At 41.0% G+C, this 24603-nt stretch overlaps 1 protein-coding gene across 1 annotated transcript in view; it reads left to right on the top strand.

Annotated features, from left to right (window-relative positions):
- The window catches only part of LOC308370754 (NACHT, LRR and PYD domains-containing protein 5-like), a gene marked incomplete at both ends in the record, with an annotated part of 39803 nt that extends 36101 nt beyond the window's left edge, over positions 1-3702 (top strand). Inside the window, 7 exons of the mRNA XM_080845458.1 lie at positions 232-405; positions 1036-1209; positions 1363-1536; positions 2117-2287; positions 2601-2774; positions 2965-3138; positions 3639-3702. Of these exons, the coding sequence (XP_080701584.1) occupies positions 232-405; positions 1036-1209; positions 1363-1536; positions 2117-2287; positions 2601-2774; positions 2965-3138; positions 3639-3702 (1105 nt within the window). The remainder of the gene's footprint in view (positions 1-231; positions 406-1035; positions 1210-1362; positions 1537-2116; positions 2288-2600; positions 2775-2964; positions 3139-3638) is intronic.
- Between the last annotated feature and the right edge of the window lie 20901 nt (positions 3703-24603).

Genomic DNA, 24603 nt, shown 5'->3' with positions numbered 1-24603 from the left:
CAATTACAAAGCTGTATGTGTGTGTTGGATCCACATTACAAACTGGAAAACTATAGTGAGTGTTAAAACACAATAACAAAACACTGTCTGTATTGAATGCCTGCTGCAAACTGAAGAAATTATAGTGAGTGTTAACACCCTACAGCAGAGCTGTGTGTGTGTTTAAGGATGTCTTGTATATGTAGACTTGTGTGAGTGTAATAATCATATGTGCCATTATGTTTCTCCCAGGCTGATGCGTTGTTCCCTCACAGAGAAGAGCTGTGCTGCTTTAGCAGCAGCTGTCAAATCAACTTCCTGCAGTTTGAAGGAGCTCTACCTGAGTGATAATGAACTTCATAATGCAGGAGTTCAGCATCTATCAGACCTCCTCAAGAATCCCCACTGCAAATTGGAGAAACTAGAGTGGGTTTTAACACACTACAACATAGCTGTGTGTGTGTGTGTGTGTGTGTGTTGAATCCCCTCCGAAAATTGAAGTAACTAGTATGAAGGTTATCACACCAAAACAGAGCTGTGTGTGTGTTTTTTTTAAGTGTGTGTGTGTGTGTTTGTGTGTGTGTGTACGCCTCTGTTTGTTTGTTGTATATGTAGAGCTATTGAGTGTAATAATCAGATGTGTCGTTACGTTTCTCCCAGGCTTGAGTATTGTTCCCTCACAGAGAAGAGCTGCGTTTTTTTAGCATCAGCTGCCAGATCAACCTCCTTCAGATTGAAAGAGTTGGACTTGAGTCAAAATGACCTTCAGGATGCAGGAGTTCAGCATATCTCTGACCTCCTCAAGAATCCCCACTGCAAACTGGAGAGACTAGTGTAAGTGTTAACACACAAGAATATACATGTTTGTGACTGTATGTGTTAAATCCCACCTGCAAACTGGAGAAACTACAGTGAGTGTTACAACACAACAACAGAGATGTGTGTGTGTTTGTCTCTGTGTGTGTGTGTATGTGTTTGTTTGTGTGTGTGTGTGTGCATTGTATAGGTAGAGGTTCGTGAGTGTACTAAACAGATGTGTCATTATATTTTTCCCAGGCTGTATGGTTGTTCCCTTACAGAGAAGAGCTGTGCTGCTTTAGCATCAGCTGCTAGATCAACCAACTGTAGCTTGAAGGAGCTGAACCTGAGTAACAATGAGCTTCATGATACAGGAGTTCAGCATCTATCAGACCTCCTTATGAATCCTCACTGCAAACTGGAGAAACTAGAGTGAGTTGTGTGTGTGTTGAATTTCCACTACAAATTGGAGATAGTAACTAGTGTCTGTGTGTTAACACACTACAACAGAGCTGTGTGTGTGTGTGTTATATGGGTAGAGGTGTGTGAGTGTAAAAATCAATTGTTTCGTTATGTTTCTCCCAGATTGAGGAGTTGTTCCCTTACAGAGAAGAGCTGTTCTGCTTTGGTATCAGCTGCCAGATCAACCTCCTGCAGTTTGAATGAGCTGAACCTGAATTTCAATAAGCTTTATGATGCAGGATTTCAGCATCTCTCAGACCTCCTCAAGAATCCCCACTGCAAACTACAGAAACTAGAGTGAGTGTTCACACACTACAACAGAGCTGTGTGTGTTTGTTTATTTGTCTGTTGATTACCCACACCAAAACTGGAGAAACTACAGTTAATGTTTGGATACTACAACAGAGCTGTGTGTGTTTAATACCCACTGCTAACAAGAGACTCTAGTGTGAATGTTAACACACTCCAAAAGAGCTGTGTGTGTGTGTGTGTGTGTTGAATGTCCACTGCAAACTGGAGAAACTAGTGTGAGAGTTGACACACAACAACAGACTTTGTGTGTGTGTGTGTGTGTGTGTGTATGTGTGTGTCCACTGCAAACAAGACAGACATTAGTGTTAGTTTTAACACACTACAACAGAGTTGTGTGTGTGTATGTTGAATCACCACTTCAAACTGGGGAAACTAGTGTGAGTGTTGGTACACTACAAAAGAGCAGTGTGTGTATGTTTGTGTGTGTGTGGTGAATCCCCACTACAAACAGGAAAAGCTAGTTTGAGTGTTAACACATTACAAAAGAGCAGTGTTTGTGTGTTTGTGTTGTATACGTAGAGGTGTGTGAGTGTTATAATCAGATGTGTCATTATGTTTTTGCCAGGCTGTATGGTTGTTCCCTTACAGAGAAGAGCTGTGCTGCTTTAGCATCAGCTGTCAGATCAACCACCAGTTTGAAGAAGCTTTGCCTGAGTCACAATAATCTTCATGATGCAGGATTTCAGCATCTCTCAGACTTCCTCAAGAATCCCCACTGCAAACTGGAGAAACTAGTGTGAGTGTTAACACACTACAATTCACTTAAATTGTATTAATATAGCGCCAAAACAATGCAAATGTCTCATGACGCTTTTACAGAGCCCAGTGCCTGAACTCCACTTAGAGCAAGTACAATAGTGACGGGGCCAGGAAAAACTTGCAGAAACTTTAAGCAGAACAGCCACACAGAGCTAATTGTTGCAATTTAATCCTCAGTGCAAACTGGAGAAACTAGAGTGAGTGTAAATACATAACAAGGGAGCTGTGTGTGTGTTTAATATGAAGAGGAGTTTAAATGTAATAATCAGATGTCATTATGTTTCTGCCAGGCTGAGGGATTGCTCTCTTACAGAGAAGAGCTGTGCTGCTTTAGCATTAGCTGCCAGATCAACCTCTTGCAGTTTGATAGAGCTGAACCTAAGTAACAATAAGCTTCATGATGCAGGATCTCAGCATCTCTCAAACCTCCTCCAGAATCCACACTGCAAACTGGAAAAACTAGAGTGAGTATTAACAGACTACAACAGAGGCGTGTGACTATGTATGTGTGTGTGTTTGTGTGTGTGTTGAATTCCCACTGCAAACAGGGTAAACTAGAGTGAGTTTTAACACACAACAACAGAGACATGTGTGTGTTGTATAGGTAGAGGTTTGTTAATGTAATAATCAGATGTGTCATTATGTTTCCCCCAGGCTGATGCGTTGTTCCCTCACAGAGAAGAGCTGTGCTGCATTAGCATCAGCTGCCAGGTCAACATCCTGCAATTTGAAGGAGCTGGATCTCAGTCGCAATAATCTCCATGATATAGGAGTTCAGCATCTCTCAGACCTCCTCAAGATTCCCCACTTCAAACTGGAGAAACTAGTGTGAGTGTTTAAACACTATAAAAGAGCTGTGTGTGTTTGTGGGTGTTTTGAATCCCCACTGCAGACTGGAGAAACTAGAGTGAGTTTAAACACACATCAACAGAGATGTGTTTGTGTGTGTTGAATCCCCCCTGCAAACTGGAGAAACTAGAGTGAGTGTTTACACACAACAACAGATTTGTTTACCACAATGTTGCTTAATGGTGCTTTTCGTCACTGTCTCCCCTCCCTCCCTCAAAGACCGCTCACCTGTAGGGGACAAAGATGCGGTTCTTGTGCAGGACAGGCTGCTCAGCGCACCAGCCATTCTCCTCCTAAACTAGGGGATTCAGTAGAAACAGCAAATAATGCACAAACATAAACATTTAAATAATGATGGGCAGACTATGGTGTATGTGTGTATGTACATTTGAGTGACACTATTTGGTGCAAGTCGGTGGCTTCCTGTGATAAATTAAGTGTGATGCAGCTCAACACATTAACAATTATGTGTATTCTAGGGTGGATCATCAAACCTTCAGAAAGGAGAGTCCAGCAGCAGCAGACTCCGCTAGCAGCGGGTAAAAGTGGATGATTCACAGGCAGTGTCCAGATTGTGCTAGGGTGAAATAAGTGCACCTCAGAGCTGATGACAATAGACAAATGTTCTTTTCATACTCTTTTGTTACAATATGTCTAGTTCAAGTATGTTTATTTTGAGAACTGTTACGTTATGTGAACTTGAACGTAATGTGAATATGTTTATGTTTCAAGACTAGCCTAGCATTGATTCGCCTACGTTTTCTGTATGTTTGCAGTTTTACACTTTCTAACGTCAATAAACCTGTGGACTTGGAACCTGTGGTCTTCAGAGTCTTGTTGTTAGGGAAGAGTTTAGCTGGCTGTCAGCATATTACAGTACACATACAAAGACGGCACACATAAATGAATTGAGATGGGAAGTTAAGCGTTCATTTTCCCATACTAACCCTGATAATACTGTAGCTCCTGTGAGCTTATCATATTTACATTTCGTCATTAACCTGTTACTGCAGTGGGATATTTCGCCTTAATTTGGAACGATTTGTACTTACACATAATAACACTCAATATCTGAAGTTGTACACATGATACAAAGATCATTCATATCTTAAATTGAAGAAGACAAATGGGCCAAGACATGCATTCACCTCCTGACTTTTATTTTCATCATTAAATATCAATTTCAAAGCATCATATACAGAACAAAATGTCAAAAATGTAAAAAACGCCTTTCATTTTTATGTTTGACAGTGTGTGGATGGTTTCAAGGGAAGAAAATTCTGTCATGTTCTATATTTCCTGATTCAACATGTTCCTGAGAAACAAAGTACAAATTTTGGAGCAGATATCTAAAAATGTCCAGGTGTTGCACAGCAATATCTAAATGGTGCATTCAGGCGTCTCCAAGTGTCCAAAACCTCTCCAAGCTCTCCAAATGCATAAAAAAAAAATTCTCATTGTATATCATTGTTTTTTTCGTTGTACAGACATATATAACTCCATTTGAGACTAATATTACAATTTCTTTTGAAATTGGATTGTGTCACTGTTGGAGGCTGTGCAGCTGGTAGTAGTGGTGGTGGCGACGGGGGTGGTGGTGGGGGTGAGGGTGATGCTGGAGCTGGAGCTGGAGCTTGGGCTGGGTCACTGCAAGATAAAAACGTTGGACAATATAAATATTTTGACTGGGTCATGCCTTACAATTGAATTTTGCTTCATGTTATTTACTAAGCTAATGCACAAATATGTAAAATGTAAACATATGTAAAAAACACCATAGTCAAGCTGAAGTGTGATAATAACATAGGTATTATGCTCCTGTGAGCTTATCATATTTACATTTCGTCATTAACCTGTTACTGCAGTGGGATATTTCGCCTTAATTTGGAACGATTTGTACTTACACATAATAACACTCAATATCTGAAGTTGTACACATGATACAAAGATCATTCATATCTTAAATTGAAGAAGACAAATGGGCCAAGACATGCATTCACCTCCTGACTTTTATTTTCATCATTAAGTATCAATTTCAAAGCATCATATACAGAACAAAATGTCAAAAATGTAAAAAAACGCCTTTCATTTTTATGTTTGACAGTGTGTGGATGGTTTCAAGGGAAGAAAATTCTGTCATGTTCTATATTTCCTGATTCAACATGTTCCTGAGAAACAAAGTACAAATTTTGGAGCAGATATCTAAAAATGTCCAGGTGTTGCACAGCAATATCTAAATGGTGCATTCAGGCGTCTCCAAGTGTCCAAAACCTCTCCAAGCTCTCCAAATGCATAAAAAAAAAATTCTCATTGTATATCATTGTTTTTTTTCGTTGTACAGACATATATAACTCCATTTGAGACTAATATTACAATTTCTTTTGAAATTGGATTGTGTCACTGTTGGAGGCTGTGCAGCTGGTAGTAGTGGTGGTGGCGACGGGGGTGGTGGTGGGGGTGAGGGTGATGCTGGAGCTGGAGCTGGAGCTGGGGCTGGGTCACTGCAAGATAAAAACGGACAATATAAATATTTTGACTGGGTCATGCCTTACAATTGAATTTTGCTTCATGTTATTTACTAAGCTAATGCACAAATATGTAAAATGTAAACATATGTAAAAAACACCATAGTCAAGCTGAAGTGTGATAATAACATAGGCATTATGCATTTAGCAGATGTAAATAAAACATTTCTATGCGTTTTGAGGCAAGAAGCAGGTTGTGATATGTTAGTATGTTGTAGCCTACATTGCAGCTACGTAAATACAGCAGCAGCATGCTAACCAATATCCATTACTAGCAAACTACATCCCACAATGATAAAAAAAATAAAGCACTAAAGAGAATAAGGCATATGCATAGCTTACTGGTATGCACTGAAAACTAGTTGGTTTAAATTACTTACGCATCGAGGATGGCATCGATTCCATTCACTCTTCCACTGAGTCCATGCTAGCATGCTAGTCCATGCTGAGTCCATGCTAGCATGCTAGTCCATGCTTAGTTCACTGGCTTCCCCGAAAATCATCAAAAATCATCCCATGTATTTCACTCATCTGCAATCCTCGTCTTGCCATGATGGATGAGTACAAGGGAGACAAATTGCAGCCAAAAATATGCACAAACAAGCCCTCAGGATCGTGTGGACCAAACCACTTGCTGTGCGCATTTGAAGGTAAACAAAATGGCCCATTTACGCACCGGGAGCGCAGCTGAGACTCTTGAGTTGCGCTTTCAAAAATCTAAACTCCAGGACTGAGCAATCAGGGCAAATGACCTACCTACTTTTTTGTTAGAATCTCTATTATTCGGTAAAACAGGTGTCAATCACTACTGAGAAGTCTTACAAGAAGTGTAAAGTGATATGATAGGACATGCCTGAGCAGCTGCATGATTGAGAGCTGATGCCATTGGTGGTAATGCCTGTCACTCATGACAAACATGTGTTTAACAGCCAATAAAATCCAAAGATTCTGAAAGAGGGGGTCTTAAGCTTTGTAACTATACAGCCGCGGAAAAAATTAAGAGACCACTTCAAAATTATCAGTTTCTCTGGTTTTACTATTTATTGGTATGTGTTAAAGTAAAATGTACATTTTTGTTTTATTCTATAACCTACTGGCAACATTCCTACCAAATTTCAAATAAAAATATTGTCATTTAGATAATTTATTTGCAGAAAAATGACAATTGGTCAAAATAGCAAAAAAGATGCAGTGTCTTCAGATCTCGAATAATGCAAAGAAAACAAGCTCATATTCATTTTTAAACTACACAATACTAATGCTTTAACTTAGGAAGAGTTCAGAAATCAATATTTGGTGGAATAACCTTGATTTAAAATCACAACTTTCATGTGTCTTGGCATGCTCTCCACCAGTCTTTCACATTGCCGTTGGGTGACTTTATGCTACTCCTGGCGCAAGAATTCAAGCAGCTCGGCTTCTTTTCATGGCTTGTGACCATCCATCTTCCTCTTGATCACATTTCAGAGGTTTTTTATGGGATTCAGGTTTCGAAATTGGGCTGGCCATGACAGGGTCCTGATCTGGTGGTACTCCATCCACACCTTTACTGGCCTGGCTGTGTGGCATGGAGCATTGCCCTGCTGGAAAAAACACTTCTCAGAGTTGGGGAACATTGTCAGAGCAAAAGGAAGCAAGTTTTTCTTCCGGGACAACGTTGTACTTTGCCTGGCTGAGGTTTGTAAAAGACCATAAGGATTGAAAAAAGCGGACTGGAGGTTCTTCTAAGTTCGTCTTCTCTGATGAGTCCGATTTCACAGTAGGTGCAAGACTCTCTGGCTTGTTGGCCTCTCCAGGTCTCCGTCTAACCATTAGACGACCATGTGTTGGGCAAAGCTGAAAATTGGACTCTTCAGAGAAGACGAACTAGAAGACCCTCCAGTCCGCTTTTTTCAATCCTTATGGTCTTTTACAAACCTCAGCCAGGCAAAGTACAACGTTGTCCCGGAAGAAAAACTTGCTTCCTTTTGCTCTGACAATGTTCCCCAACTCTGAGAAGTGTTTTTTTCAGCAGGGCAATGCTCCATGCCACACAGCCAGGCCAGTAAAGGTGTGGATGGAGTACCACCAGATCAGGACCCTGTCATGGCCAGCCCAATTTCGAGACCTGAATCCCATAAAAAACCTCTGAAATGTGATCAAGAGGAAGATGGATGGTCACAAGCCATGAAAAGAAGCCGAGCTGCTTGAATTCTTGCGCCAGGAGTAGCATAAAGTCACCCAACGGCAATGTGAAAGACTGGTGGAGAGCATGCCAAGACACATGAAAGTTGTGATTTTAAATCAAGGTTATTCCACCAAATATTGATTTCTGAACTCTTCCTAAGTTAAAGCATTAGTATTGTGTAGTTTAAAAATGAATATGAGCTTGTTTTCTTTGCATTATTCGAGATCTGAAGACACTGCATCTTTTTTGCTATTTTGACCAATTGTAATTTTTCTGCAAATAAATTATCTAAATGACAATATTTTTATTTGAAATTTGGTAGGAATGTTGCCAGTAGGTTATAGAATAAAACAAAAATGTACATTTTACTTTAACCCATACCAATAAATAGTAAAACCAGAGAAACTGATAATTTTGAAGTGGTCTCTTAATTTTTTCCGCGGCTGTATATAACATCACGTGATAACTTCGTGTAGTGTTGTCAGGAAGAGAGCGAGGAGATCGCCATCAGAAACATACAAGAAAGTGAACGTTTTTTCTCAATGTCGTGAGCAAGTGAATAAACAACTTTATGGACATAACCATGCAGTTCAAGTCTGTTTTTTTAGATGTTTTGAAGGTAAATGAATGTTCTATAATGTTATTTAAGGTACTGATAATGCAGAAACACATTTAAATGGCTTAGTTATGGGAGGAGGCTGCTCCATATGTAAAAAATGAGGATGTGTCATGGTGTGTTTAAAATTGTATTTATTTGTAACGGATGCATGTAGACAACTGAAAATCGGTTTACATATAGTTGGATTACCACAAAAAAATATTAAATGGGAGTTTGAATCATATTTTCAGAAATAGAATTTTCAGGATTTGTTTTGGTGATTTATCCAGTACGGGCCCGCCCGCGGGTCCATTAGGGGGCGTTAAAGCAGTAACAAGTTAAGCAGACGCTTTTAGCCAAAACGACTAACAAGGATGAATACACATTTGATATTTTTACACTGATGGCACAATTAGGGTTTAGGTGTCTTGCTCAGGGATGCTTCGACAGGGAATCGAACCAGACCTTCTGATTACTAAACGACTTCTCTTCCTCCTGTACCACTGCCACCACTATGTTGCACATATGCATTATCATAAACAGCTCTGTCACCATCTTCAAAGAAAGGGTTAACCAGTTATTAAGCAGGGATTCTGCATAATAGTGAAAGTACACCAGAAAGGGAAGGGTTGACCAGTTATTAAGCAGAGATTCTACATAAAAGTAGCCAAGGTTAAAAGGTCAAGTCACTGATAGGCCACTGGGACAAGTGATGAAGTAAAACTAGGAGAACATTTGGAGGTATAAAAACTGATGCACTGAATGAATGCATTGCTCAGACACTTTTCCCCTCTGTTTGAGTGCTGTAAATAAAGGTTACACCTCTCAACATCTTAAGACACCAGTCAATGCCCGGTAGGTTAGCTAACATGTTAGGCTAACAAGATATCTTTGTTTTGCATTCACTAGTATAATTAGGTTTGTGAATTGGGTTGGATGGTTATCTAAGGACTCTTTTTTAATGATTATCTCTGAAGAAAGCAAAATGACAGACTCGAGGAGGAACCTAGAGAGAGAGAGAGAGCAAGAGGATATCAATCAGGAGGGTTGGGATCAAATGGGGGGAGTGTGGTGAACATAGTGTGTGTGTGTGTGTGTGTGTGTGTGTCTGAGCATATATGAGTGAGTGGATGTTGTCCCCCAGCTTTGGCCATACTGGTTGCCTTGTGCCTCTTTTCAGGTGAGACACCTGTCACATGCCTACCTGCATGTTCACTTCATGGTGCTAGCTAGCCTATCCAATGTTTCTAAGAACAAAATGCTGCACATTTTCATAGTTAGTAGTTCTCATCTAATTATAATGTTGTTTTGGAGTTGGTAAGCCGCCAGATATCCAAAACCATGTACAGAAACACTAAAAATGGGATTTTTTTCATAATGTGTCTCTTTTAATGTTCTGTTGTTTTGTGTTGTACTTTGTCATGTCATTGAGTTTTTAATGTCTCTTGTCTTGTTCAGCTGACTCTTCTACTATTTCAGCAAGGCATGCTGGGGGCTATAGTTCTTTTACCACGTATGTCCCTGTGGAGTAAAAACAGTTTCCCTCTTCCAGTACTCATTTCTCTCTCCTCTCTTCCTTTTAATATATGCATGCTCTGGCTTCGTTTGGTTTAAGTACACTCACACCAACTTAATGCAGGCAACATTGCTATTTGGAGCTCATGATCTGATATTGCTGGCAGTAATACAGCTAATCGAGTGTGTCGCACTGCCATCTAGTGGCCATGATATGCCATGACTTCAACATCAGGTGATGGAAAAAATACTGTTGTATCATTTATTGGCTAGCTTTAGACTATTAGTTGAAGTAACACTGTGTTGTTTGTCATGACATCTAATGGTGTGGTTGCTGATATGCAAACAACTAAATACCCCTTTTACATGCGTGTACAAGCGCCTACAGTGTCCAAAAAGCTCTCTCTCTCGAGCCAGGGTTTATGATTTGTCCGTTCTGGGCTACTGTAAAAACATGGCCGTGTAATATGGCAGGCTCTGTGGAAGAGAACCCGCTTCCCATGTAGATACGAAGGGCTCATTCTAAGCTCATGAAAACACAATGTTTTTAAGTTGCAGTTAAACTATTTAATTATGAATACTATATTCCATTTCTACTCATAGAATAAAGAAGGCAGGTGAAGTCTGAAGAAAAGGGACATTAAAAATGTTGGCTATAAGAACCGTAAGTAAGTAACACTTTGATGTAATTCATGAAGGGATACAGGGGGGAATGAAACTTAAAGTCTTAAAATATATATTGTTCTGGTGTAAATTCAGCAAGTGTGTGCGCAAACCAGCATTTTGTTTAGCATTTTAGTTTAACTATTTATGTCCTGATCGCTGCACACATCGCTACACGTCCATATCTTCCATCATGTCCTCTACTCCAATTATTAATAGGTTGGTGTATGCCAGAGGTGTCAAGTAACGAAGTACAAATACTTCGTTACTGTACTTAAGTAGAATGTTTAGGTATTTTTACTGTACTCGAGTATTTATTTTTCTGGCAACTTTTTACTTCTACTCCTTACATTTTAACGCAATTATCTGTACTTTCTACTCCTTACATTTTTAAATAAGGCTCGTTACTCTTGGTTCCGGTTTTGTTTCAGAAGTTTCAAATGTGCGCCATCCAATACAGTTCAATGGCGCCATCCAGATACTGATTTTGAGCGTAATTGGATGAAGCATAGAAACCCATATCCGTATCATTTATTGGCTAGCTTTAGAGTATTAGTTGAAGTAACACTGTGTTGTTTGTCATGACATCTAATGGTGTGGATGATATGCAAACAACTAAATACCCCTTTTACATGCGTGTACAAGCGCCTACAGTGTCCAAAAAGCTCTCTCTCTCGAGCCAGGGTTTATGATTTGTCCGTTCTGGGCTACTGTAAAAACATGGCCGTGTAATATGGCAGGCTCTGTGGAAGAGAACCCGCTACCCATGTAGATACGAAGGGCTCATTCTAAGCTCATGAAAACACAATGTTTTTAAGTTGCAGTTAAACTATTTAATTATGAATACTATATTCCATTTCTACTCATAGAATAAAGAAGGCAGGTGAAGTCTGAAGAAAAGGGACATTAAAAATGTTGGCTATAAGAACCGTAAGTAAGTAACACTTTGATGTAATTCATGAAGGGATACAGGGGGGAATGAAACTTAAAGTCTTAAAATATATATTGTTCTGGTGTAAATTCAGCAAGTGTGTGCGCAAACCAGCATTTTGTTTAGCATTTTAGTTTAACTATTTATGTCCTGATCGCTGCACACATCGCTACACGTCCATATCTTCCATCATGTCCTCTACTCCAATTATTAATAGGTTGGTGTATGCCAGAGGTGTCAAGTAACGAAGTACAAATACTTCGTTACTGTACTTAAGTAGAATGTTTAGGTATTTTTACTGTACTCGAGTATTTATTTTTCTGGCAACTTTTTACTTCTACTCCTTACATTTTAACACAATTATCTGTACTTTCTACTCCTTACATTTTTAAATAAGGCTCGTTACTCTTGGTTCCGGTTTTGTTTTTAAAAGTTTCAAATGTGCGCCATCCAATACAGTTCAATGGCGCCATCCAGCTCTGATTTTGAGCGTAATTGGATGAAGCATAGAAACCCATAACACTCATTGGTTAGGGCTATCCATCGTCTTTACGCATGACGCAAAACTAGACAACGGAGGCGAACAAATGATACAACGCGCGTCAATGGCAGTGTCAGAGAGAGATGGCAACTCTGGCGAGATGTCTGAAGGGTCTGAAGACGGTAGACAGTAGTGGCGATGGAGAACAGCAAAACCGTCCACATCCCTGGCCCTACCTCAAAGAATTATTCTAAATAGTCGGGAGCAAAAAGGATCATGGAGAATGCGGTGCAAACTTTCCGAACCCAAGAACCACATAGGAATTGCTAACAGCTAGTAGCATGCTAGCATTAGATAGGTGGCTCAGACACCGTGCAAATCCTCAGACATATTTTTCAGTTACAATAATGGGGTTTTTACATTATACAGTGTAACTCGGTAACTTTCTAAAAATCAAAGCAAAAAAAATGAAGGGAACAAGTACAACAAGGCCATTACAGCTGTTTACAGTGCACTAAAAATACCCATGTATGTACCTGCCCCTTTTAATTTTTAAAGCTGATCTATATCTATATTCTTTCACTTTGAATTGAAAAGCTTTAAAACACTATACAGTATATTTACACCACTGGTGTATGCCAATGGAATCCTTGGTCCAGCCTTCGGTTACAATACTGTGGCCTGTAGCGAGTATGGTGTGTGTGTTTGTGTCCAATGTGTCGCGTGACAGAATGTAGTGTAAGACTGGACACTTCATTGTTTAATTCTAAGCTTTGTGTTCTAATTAAAAAAGTATTTGGGTTTCCTTTCTGTTTGCCTTCAGAGTCAGAGCCAGAGTGTTTATGATTTGTGCCCTATTGGGGTTTTCCTAATGTGCTGGTGACTTATCTACCCTTCCCCTCTGTCGAGTGCCTGTGTATATATGCCCATGCCAGTCTGCCTTTCTGTATCAGTGTCTGAATGTGCCTGAGGTAGTAGATGGCATAGAAGCCAAAGGTACAACCGACTCTGCGTGATCGCTACATTGGTGTCAGTCACAGGGATTAGAAGGCTATAGCTTATTTACCAGAGTAAATGCCTCTCAATTGGCATACTATCTGGTGTCCTTCCTTCATTATATTACCTCCCCTAAGGCAGAGCTGTTCAGCACCCCTAGTCCCCCATGAACCAGGGCTGCTCCCATATGGGTGAACCCATAGTCCATAGCAACCAGGGGTGTTCCCATACGGGTGAACCCAGAGTCCATTGCAACCAGGGGTGTTCCCATACGGGTGAACCCAGAGTCCATAGCAACCAGGGGTGCTCCCATATCGGTGAACCCATAATCCATAGCAACCAGGGCTGCTCCTATATGGGTGAACCCAGAGTCCATAGCAACCAGGGGTGTTCCCATATGGGTGAACCCCTAGTCCATAGCAACCACGGGTGCTCCAATACGGGTGAACCCCTAGTCCCCCATGAACCAGGGCTGCTGCACTGTGGCACAAGCCAATAAGCTCCCCATTTACGGGCTTCATTTTGTTTGTGTGTGTGTGTGTGTGTGTGTGTGTGTGTGTGTGTGTGTGTGAGTGGGTGGGTGAGTGTGTGAGGTGTGTGTGTGTGTGTGTGTGTGTGCGTGAGTGTGGGTGTGGGTGCGTGTGCCTGTGCCTGTGCGTGTGCGTGTGCGTGTGTGACATAATAAGACACACAGAACAAACCTGCAGAGTGGACGTCCCCAGCAGGATCCCACACACGTCATAGGACGGTTCTAGAGGGCGGGAGCAGAGGACCCCACATCAGCTCTGTGATTGGCTGGTGAGGTTTGATTGACATGCAGATGGGATTTGTGACTGGCCAACTGACTTTGGACTCAATGCCAATCTTGATGAAGCTGCCGGCGATGTTGAGGAGGTCACTGCAGATGAGGAGGAGGTACCAGCCATTGACAAACTCCAGCCGCTCACTCCAGCTGACGGACCCACCGAGACACACACGGAAGAACTACACAAACTAATGCAGGGAGAGAGAGAGGAGGAGGGGGAGGGGGAGAGAGAGAGTGGGAGAGGGAGAGAGGGGGAGAGAGGGGGAGATAGGGTGGAGAAATAGAGAGAGGGAGAAAGGGGGAGGGAGAGAGAGGGGAGAGCGGGTAGAAAGAGAGAGAGAAGGAGAGAGAGAAGGGGAGAAAGTGAGAGACACAAACACACACCCACACACAGACAAATTAGCACATATTGTGAGGTGGTGGTGTGGGGAGAGGGAGAGAGAGGGAGAGGGGGAGAGAGACACACAAACACACACACACAAACACACACCCACACACAGACAAATGATCACATATTACACACACAGTGAGAGAGAGAGGGGTGGTGTGGGAAAAGGGAGAGAGGGAGGGGGGGGGGGAAGCTGTGGTGTTTTTGGTGGCATGAGTACGTCACCATGGCAAACACACACACACACACACACACACACACAGAACATCACCTATTACAAACACACAGGCCATCACATAAGACAAGCAAGAAAATAAAACAATCTGATACTAAAGAGCATTTCTTTGGAGAATTAACTTTTTAAGGCGAGACACGGCAGGCAAAAACATCGTTTTTTCAGCAGTGGTCAATTTTGAGATTTTGAGCTAGTTCACTCCCTAAACATGTAATCTTTCATACTAGCATAAAGAAAATATCCTTATTATACATTAATGTGTATATTTATTCACATTTTGTCTGTTCGCGGCGTCAGCATTCTCCTATGGTTTCCTGGAAAGTTCATCCTGGAAAGTTCATCATTCTAACTTAACGTGCAGTACATCGGTTTTCTGATGCCTAACATGTTTGGTATGGTTGGAAAGCTAAGTTTCTCCCACAGAACGCTATGTACTCCAAATAAGGACATTTCCTTTCCAGCAGTAACCAATGATGTTAGCAAAAACGGGGCTTTAAAACTAAAGACGCAATTTCATTGGTTTCCGGTGGTTTCTGATAACGTGATTCGTTCAGACGCATCACGTGGTATGGCTTGATACTTCCTGGAATCTTTAAATGCGATTTTCTCAAAATGAGTTTTTTGTCATACTCCAAGGAAAAAATCTCCACTTCAGTTCAACCTATATATACCAAACTTTCCAGTCTTGTACCTAACTATATTATGAAGACATTTACAGAGGGATTTGTAAATATATTATTCCTAGCCTGACTTATATAACATTATATCCGCAAAAACATGGCGAAAATCGATGTTTTAAGGCTATTGACAGTCTTTTCTGATTTACAGGAAAACAAAAGTAGATAGCCATTAATCCCTCTGTAATTTTTTCCCATCTAATATGCCAACAAAAGGGAAAAGTAATTTTTAACCTGACTTCAACCCATGATCAGATTTTTTCTTTTAAACATTATGCAAATTCGCGCATATTTAATGAGATACTGCCTAATTTGCATATTCAAACATCAAAATACAAAAAACTTGTAATACATTTTTTTCTCATCTAAACATGAGTAATCAACTGAGAAAGTTTCATGGTGATACCTATTATTTAAGATTTTTACCCTATTCACCTGGGGTGTCTCGCCTTAACATGCACACAAACACACACACACACACACACACACACACACACACATACACTCACACACACACACACACAAGCACACACCAACAGGCCATTATATAAGACACACACACACACAAACACCCACATACACACACAAACACACACCCACACATGCATACGCACGTGCACGCGTAGATAAACACTCACCCACCCAGACACACACGCACACACGTACACATAAATACGCGCACGCACACGCATACGCACACGCACATGCACATGCACACGCACAAGCACATGCACACGCACATGCACACGCACACGCACATACGTAGATAAACACACAGACACACACACACACACACACACAGACACACACAAATTCACACACACACACCACACACCACATACATCAGTTCCGGTTCAGAGAAGGACAGGAAGAGCCTCTCAGCTCTCTCACAGTCTGCCTTACTTAACACAACTCTCTGCCTGGTGGGATCAGAAGGACACAAAAAGACTGACCTCTCTGCCTGGTGGGATCAGAAGGACACAGGAAGACTGAACTCTCTGCCTGTTGGTATCAGAAGGACGCAAGAGGACTGAACTCTCTGCCTGGTGGGATCAGAAGGACACAAGAAGACCGAACTTAACAGAATCACAGAACACAGAACACAGAACACAGAACTCAGAACTCAGAACTCAGAATGGAGACCTCAATGGTCATGAGTGAATTTCTGCTTCTGTTTTTCATCGCTGGTGCCGCCTCTGCCACTGATCCGGGTATCATGATTCGGGCCGAAGGAGAAAGTGCTGATTTTGTACAGAGTGTCTGGAGATGAAGATCTGCTTCTGGTCAACTGCTCACAGCCAAAGAGACCACAGGTAGGTGGCTATGATGTCACATGTGAGGATCAGGGTTTTCTTATGCTTAGCCTCACTACTGCCCACAGTGGAGACTACAGGACTGAATGCTGCAGAGGAGGAAACACCACAGAACACACCAGCTACCGTCTCACGGTCTGTAAGAAGGAAGGCGATGTTGAGTTAAACAGTGTAAGACATGGCGACAGTGTTGTGGTGTGCAGGCCGGATTCCACCCTGGGGCACGGGAGGAGCCTACAGCTGTACCGATACAATGAGAAGAAGATGGAGCTCGTTCTGGTCCTGGACACCAGCTCCTCCCTGGAGCCACTCGTGGAGGAGATGAGAGGCCGACTGCACGTTGATCTCAACAACTCTCAGGTCACACTCTCTGGGGTTATGGATGATGCCCTCAGTTTTCTGTGCACAACATGGAGAGGAGCCCAGTGTCAAAGTGTGACACGTAGTTGTGTGTGGGTATACCAAAACGTCTTCGCTCACGAAGAGGATAACCTGACTCTTCCTTGTGTTTCAAAAAGAGAGTCCCCCACCCAAGTGTACTGGATCACTCCTGATGGGGATGTCCGTCTCAGCAACACTCAGACTCATCAACAGGAAGTGATGTACATGCTAAATGGCAGCCAGACTGGGGACTACTCCCTCATCATTCCCTCTGGTTCTCACCAACCCTCTGGGGTATATCAGTGTAATGTGCCTGGCCTCATGAAAAAGTTTTACCTCTTTTTCTGCGACAAACTGTCCCACTTAGAGCTCATGTTTTCTCACGGTGGAAGTGTCCTTCTAGAAAATAATGCCACTGCACACAACTTTCGCCGTCTGGAGTAACGGTGGTACCGTCAGATAGCTCTACAACCCCAGGTTCTGATTCTAGACAGGAATGATGATACTGTGCTTCTGCCTGAGGATCTGAAGGGCAGAGTGACTGAATCCTCCCCTCATCACGCCCTGATCATATCCAATCTCGAAGCAGAGGACAGTGGGCTGTACACGTGGAGGGTCTTTGGTGAGGTTCAGGGGACATATCAAAGGGTTTGTTCTGAGGGAAGCATCCGTCTTCTGTACAGGGACCCCTTTGGGGTGGACTCTCCTTTCTACACCAACTGGTGCTGGATATATGAACAGCATTCAACTTGCTATAGACCAAACAGTCCTCAACTAGTGGGCAATAGACTGGTTTAGTCATCAATCAGAGTGGGTAAAATATACACAGTTAGTAAGCAGTCAGTGTGGGTGAAATATATACACAATTAACCATCAGTAAGTGTGGGTGAAATATATACACAGTAAAAGGCAACAGTTTGAAATAACAAAACCACTTACATGGTCATATTGAAAATATAAAATACAAAAGAATTTGGACTGTCCTGGTTCTAAACACATGGCATTTCATTCTGGTGGCACCGACATTTAGTAACATAATTATTTATGTTTGAACATAAATGATGTTTTGTATTGCTGTTTTTACATCGAGAAATGCGCTTACTTAAAAAAAAAAAGATTATTGAGGATGTAGCACCCCCAGCACTGCCCCCCCTCACCACACTCTGCCGCCTGTGCTAGCACGGCAATCCAGACTATTCTCAGTTGTAGTTCCACGTTGGTGGAACGACCTGCCTAGCACTACCAGAGCAGGGGCGTCCCTCTCTACCTTCAAGAAGCTTTTGAAGACCCAACTCTTCAGAGAGCACCTCCCTTCCTAACTGGCACCTTGGCTTAATTTGCACTGAAGCAGTGACAGTCCCGCACTTCTTTTTCTTTCTATGTCGTTTTCTATTTCTTGAAAAAAAAAGCAGTATTTATTGTTACACCAGGTTTTATTGCTCTTAGCTTGACTGTTCTCTCTCTTGTACGTCACTTTGGACAAAAGCGTCTGCTAAATGACTAAATGTAATTGTACTCAAAAGTACTGTGTTGGCTGTGGAATCCTTCAGGTTCCTGGGATCCACAATCTCCCGGACCTGAAGTGGATAACCAACATCAACACCATCATGAAGAAGGCCCAGCAGAGGATGTACTTCCAGTGCCAGCTTAGGAAGCTGATGCTGATCCTATTCTACACCGCAGTCATTGAATCTGTTCTTTGCACATCCATCACTGTCTGGTTTGGATCGGCCACCAAACTGGATAAGAACAGACTTCAACGGACTGTCAGGTCTGCAGAAAAGATCATTGGTGCCAACCTGCCCACCATCCAATACCTGTTCACCTCCAGAGTCAGAAAACGGGTTGGAAAAAAATCACTGCAGACCCCTCACACCTTTGACACAACCTATCCCAGCTTCTCCCCTCTGGTAGACGCTACAGATCTCTGTTCGCCAAAACCTCCCTCTCGCTGTATCTCTTCTGAACAGCTAACCCTCTGTGGCACTGTGAAATAAGCCAGGATCATTATATAACCAATGTACAATTACCCCCACAACCATTTTGTTATTTCACCCTTACTGTAGAACCGTCATACTCATTTATGGGCCATTCTACCGAATTCGTGTAATATGCAGTCCCTCAACAATAAAATCTATTTACAAAACAATTAGGTATTTAGGCATAGATATTAAATTAGAAAAGGTTATGGTCTATATAAACCCAATGCATTACATGAGATAGTGATGAGCTAAATATATACAAAATTATCATTTATAGGGTACTTTCTATTGGGAAGTAGCTGTCCCCAACCCTGACATCTAAATTTCAATGCCTTTAAATAACACTTTTCATTTTTATTTTATTTTTTTCAATGATTTAATTTCAAAGATCTTTATGATTGGGTTGAAACAGAACTTGGAATATTTAGATTTATTGTGGGTTTAATTTTTAAATCAATTTACTATACTCAAAAAATCATGTCCCTAGTTTTCATGTCACTACCGAAACACAAGAGTTTTAGTCCATTGGCTGAGCCTGTGTTTTAGCCACGACTCTGCATTTTTGACCATGCAGTGACACTGCATCTCTGTCCCTCATGGTTGAATGGTAAGTAGCTAAATCCCATAGTTTTTATATAAATGTGTTCCAAAGTCTGAAAATCGACGTGTAACCTTAAGAATTGTCACTACCGAAACGCATGTTTTCTTCAATTAAGTAAACCTTTTGGGGTTTCATGGAAAATCTTATGTTTGTATGTGTGTACACCTCTTCAAAGATGTGTTTGCAAGCCGTGTGCTTGCTAGAATTCTTTATTTATGCTTAAAGTTAGCTAGAATTGTCACTACCGAAACAGTCACTACCGAAACATATGGTAGTGACCAGATGATTTTGGTAGTGACAAAATGAAATGGCAAGTAGTTCAATCCCATAATTTTTAAATAAATGTGTTGTGTGGACTAAAGGGAGGCCCAGAGCACCTTTTGGATGATTTTGGGAGAGAAATGAACATCCATCCAACAGTGCAGTCACTACCGAAACAGTGCAGTCACTACCGAAACAGATAAATTGACCTTGAAAATTTGGTAAAAAATTCATTTCTATGGATTTCATTGTGAAAATCCTCAAGAAATATTTGTAAAAATACTCTTCAGAGAAGGGAAGGAAACACAATCTGAACAGGTCAATAATATAACTTTTTTACTATAGTAAATGTGATGTTTCGGTAGTGACAATTTTTGGAAGAGGAAAAACATTCCAACACATTCTGAAAACACAATATAAAACTTGACAGTTCTTTTACTAGATATGTGTACTTTAGATATGGTACAATATACATACGGACAAAGTTTTGGGAAAAAAACATACAAAAATTCTAAATACAGCCGCGGAAAAAATTAAGAGACCACTTCAAAATTATCAGTTTCTCTGGTTTTACTATTTATTTGTATGTGTTAAAGTAAAATGTACATTTTTGTTTAATTCTATAACCTACTGGCAACATTCCTACCAAATTTCAAATAAAAATATTGTCATTTAGATCATTTATTTGCAGAAAAATGACAATTGGTCAAAATAGCAAAAAAGATGCAGTGTCTTCAGATCTCGAATAATGCAAAGAAAACAAGCTCATATTCATTTTTAAACTACACAATACTAATGCTTTAACTCAGGAAGAGTTCAGAAATCAATATTTGGTGGAATAACCTTGATTTAAAATCACAACTTTCATGTGTCTTGGCATGCTCTCCACCAGTCTTTCACATTGCCGTTGAGTGACTTTATGCTACTCCTGGCACAAGAATTCAAGCAGCTCGGCTTCTTTTCATGGCTTGTGACCATCCATCTTCCTCTTGATCACATTTCAGAGTTTTTTTTATGGAATTCAGGTCTCGTAATTGGGCTGGCCATGACAGGGTCCTGATCTGGTGGTACTGCATCCACACCTTTACTGGCCTGGCTGTGTGGCATGGAGCATTGCCCTGCTGGAAAAAACACTTCTCAGAGTTGGGGAACATTGTCAGAGCAAAAGGAAGCAAGTTTTTCTTCCGGGACAACGTTGTACTTTGCCTGGCTGAGGTTTGTAAAAGACCATAAGGATTGAACCAAAGCGGACTGGAGGGTCTTCTAGTTCGTCTTCTCTGATGAGTCCAATTTTCAGCTTTGCCCAACACATGGTCGTCTGATGGTTAGACGGAGACCTGGAGAGGCCTACAAGCCACAGAGTCTTGCACCTACTGTGAAATTGGACTCATCAGAGAAGACGAACTTAGAAGAACCTCCAGTCCGCTTTTTTCAATCCTTATGGTCTTTTACAAACCTCAGCCAGGCAAAGTACAACGTTGTCCCGGAAGAAAAACTTGCTTCCTTTTGCTCTGACAATGTTCCCCAACTCTGAGAAGTGTTTTTTCCAGCAGGGCAATGCTCCATGCCACACAGCCAGGCCAGTAAAGGTGTGGATGGAGTACCACCAGATCAGGACCCTGTCATGGCCAGCCCAATTTCGAGACCTGAATCCCATAAAAAAAACCTCTGAAATGTGATCAAGAGGAAGATGGATGGTCACAAGCCATGAAAAGAAGCCGAGCTGCTTGAATTCTTGCGCCAGGAGTAGCATAAAGTCACCCAACGGCAATGTGAAAGACTGGTGGAGAGCATGCCAAGACACATGAAAGTTGTGATTTTAAATCAAGGTTATTCCACCAAATATTGATTTCTGAACTCTTCCTAAGTTAAAGCATTAGTATTGTGTATTGTAAAAATTAATATGAGCTTGTTTTCTTTGCATTATTCGAGATCTGAAGACACTGCATCTTTTTTGCTATTTTGACCAATTGTCATTTTTCTGCAAATAAATGATCTAAATGACAATATTTTTATTTGAAATTTGGTAGGAATGTTGCCAGTAGGTTATAGAATTAAACAAAAATGTACATTTTACTTTAACACATACCAATAAATAGTAAAACCAGAGAAACTGATAATTTTGAAGTGGTCTCTTAATTTTTTCCGCGGCTGTATATCCGACATGACTTTGCATCAATTCGGTAGAATGGCCCTTATATGTTCCTGCACTTCCTGGACTCTCCACTTTGCCATATTCCTCCTCGTATATACTTTAGACTTCTTGGACTGTTAGACCTATGCACTGTCGTATTGTATTGTGTGTATACAATACAATTATGTGTTGTATTGTTTTGCATTGTTGTATTGTTTTGTGACATACACTTTGTGTAATATGTGTAAGCACATTGACAGCTACGGCACCAAGAAAAAAATCCTTGTTTGTGCAAACTAACTTGGCCAATAAAACCTGATTCTGATTTATTTTTTATATATATCTGAATTGATACAAATTTATATCCAGCTTGTTTATTTCAGTGAAGTGAGATTAACCTTGATTTAGTCGTTTTCGTGACGTTTTGCATACTTACAAATTTTGATGGATTAGTTATTAAATCAAACAAACTTTTCATAAACATTTCCTAGGTCAAAGGGCGAAATGAGTTACGGGACTTTTATTTTGACAATGGTAAAACCGGAAATCTGAACATACCAGCATGTAGTAGGCGTGTCGTGTACAGCTATGTTTATAGTTGTGTACTGCCGCGCTACAGCACACAGACCTACTCTTGGGAAGACATCCGATGTTGTTTTGAGTGAAGAGTTCCTGGCGAAGAATAAACATGGTAAGATGCACTGCTTCTTGTATGATGTCTTGCTCTTTTAAGATTGTAGAAGCATACACTTTGACATTGTAGAAACCTTCAGATAATAAGTTCAACGGCTATTCTCTCTTTTAGTCGTTAGCAATAAGTAAGGTAGGCACCAGGTCATACAACGGGCGTATGGCTTTAGCGGTGGGGTAAACGATTCTCAACTTATTAGTTAGTTTTCCTGAAGAGCATGATTTCTTCTAGTTAAGTTTTTCTCTGTATTTGGGTTGTTGATTCATCTATAGCCCAACGAATGCAAATCGTAAACAGACCATATTAGGAAGGAAGTAAAGATTGATGTTATTTAATCCCTGCTCTGCTCAGAGGGGAAACTTTTAGGAAGGTAGGCAGTGGTGTAGTCCAGGGTATACGCAGGTATACGGAGTATTCCCACTTATTTTACAGTCAGCAATGCGTGTACCCACTTCTCAAAACAGGACGTTTATCCTGTGCTGTATGGGCTGCTTACAAAAATTAAGAGTAGGCTCTACCCACTTCTCCAGGGACCACTACACCACTGAAGGTAGGGGACCAACAGGTTGTGAAGATAAAGATGGTATCTTATTGATGTTATTTAGTTCTCAAAGGGGCAGTTTTACTTTATACTTTAAACTCCCGTGATTCTGAGGTAAACTTACCCCTATAGTCAGGGGTTAAATTGGGATTTTCTATGTGGGGGGGCTCTGATCCGGAGGGGCAAATTTCACAAATCTTTTGTGGATTATGCAGTAAATAAGTTGCCAAATTAAACAAAAAACACATCACCGTTAAAGTTGTATTAGTATTGATTGATTCACATCCATATGAATGGATGACATGACAAACAAGTGGTGGGAAATGGAAATTATTTGTTAGTAGGTTACTTTTCTCTAATCACATTTTTTTTATTTAAAAAAAATATTCACAGGGTCAATGCTAAAATACACTACTCACCCAAAAGCCCGATATCCCTAACTTTTTGTGAGTAGTGTATGTTTAAGGACCAATGCATAGCCAGGAGGGAGGTTCAGATGATGAGCAACCATCCACAAGCAGTGAAGCAAGCAGCCAACAACTCCAGCATTTTTTATATGTTGCTTAATATGTACTCTGTAGATTTTGAGTGTGTTTGATGAGGTCACATTAAGAGCTGATTCATAGATACAAATACGTTTGAAATTCATCCAGCTAGGAATGAGAAATGTGATTCGGAGATCGCATAGACTAATTGCTAAATCATTTAGAATTAGCAGCATTGTTCTTTTTAACTAGCGCTTGCGAGTTGACACAGCAGGCTATCCCTGCATGTCTAAGGTTAATAATCCTGCTTAATGAAAATGCAAGCCCATATTTAATGATATTAGCCTATTGGTGATGATCGACCTCTTTCAAAATACCGTGCCCCTTTAATTGTGTTTCTCTTACCTCGCCATTCACCTGTCTACTTCGATATGTCTGATGATGACCGATTGACGTTGTGTGTCTGATCGCGGAGGAGGAGCTGCTGCGCAAGTTTCGTGCGCGATATGCCTACTTCTCAAACTTGCTCCAGATGTCTAGGCCAGCCTTTCCCTACCATTATTTAGATTTGTGTTTTAAAACAACATAGATTTGGCAATGCAATAGCAATGGAAAAGTTGTAAATGAGTAGGACAACATTGCTCGTGAATGGACTAGGCAGACTGCCAAAATCGGCTGGAGCTGCTGAGCAGATCTGCTTTGCAGAACTCCAGACCAGGCAGCTTATGTGCCGGGGCTCCGCCCCGGACAGCCCCGGCCCAATTTAACCACTGCCTATAGTACAGTGTTATGCAGGTGTGATCAGCAATATTGGTGGTTGTGGGGTGGGGGGTGGGTGGGTGTAGGAGGCTTTTTCACACCCTTCCCAAGGAATTTAAATGCCAGTCATGGCTGATGTTAATCTTCAAAAGCATCAATTCAGAGTTGTTCATTTGCTGTGCACATTTCACTATGGGTTTCTAAAACCTTGCTACCAAATCCAGCAGGCTTTGCTCAGTACACTGAAGGGTGAGGCAGTTCCAACTTCAGTGGCTCCAACAAATATTGAAGTTTTAATAGACTTTCATAAACTCA

This window comes from Sprattus sprattus (assembly GCF_963457725.1).
Source record: "Sprattus sprattus genome assembly, chromosome: 1".
NCBI classification, from domain to species: domain Eukaryota; kingdom Metazoa; phylum Chordata; class Actinopteri; order Clupeiformes; family Clupeidae; genus Sprattus; species Sprattus sprattus.
Note: the sequence above shows the minus strand (reverse complement) of the source record. Positions and strands in the feature narration are given on the sequence as shown.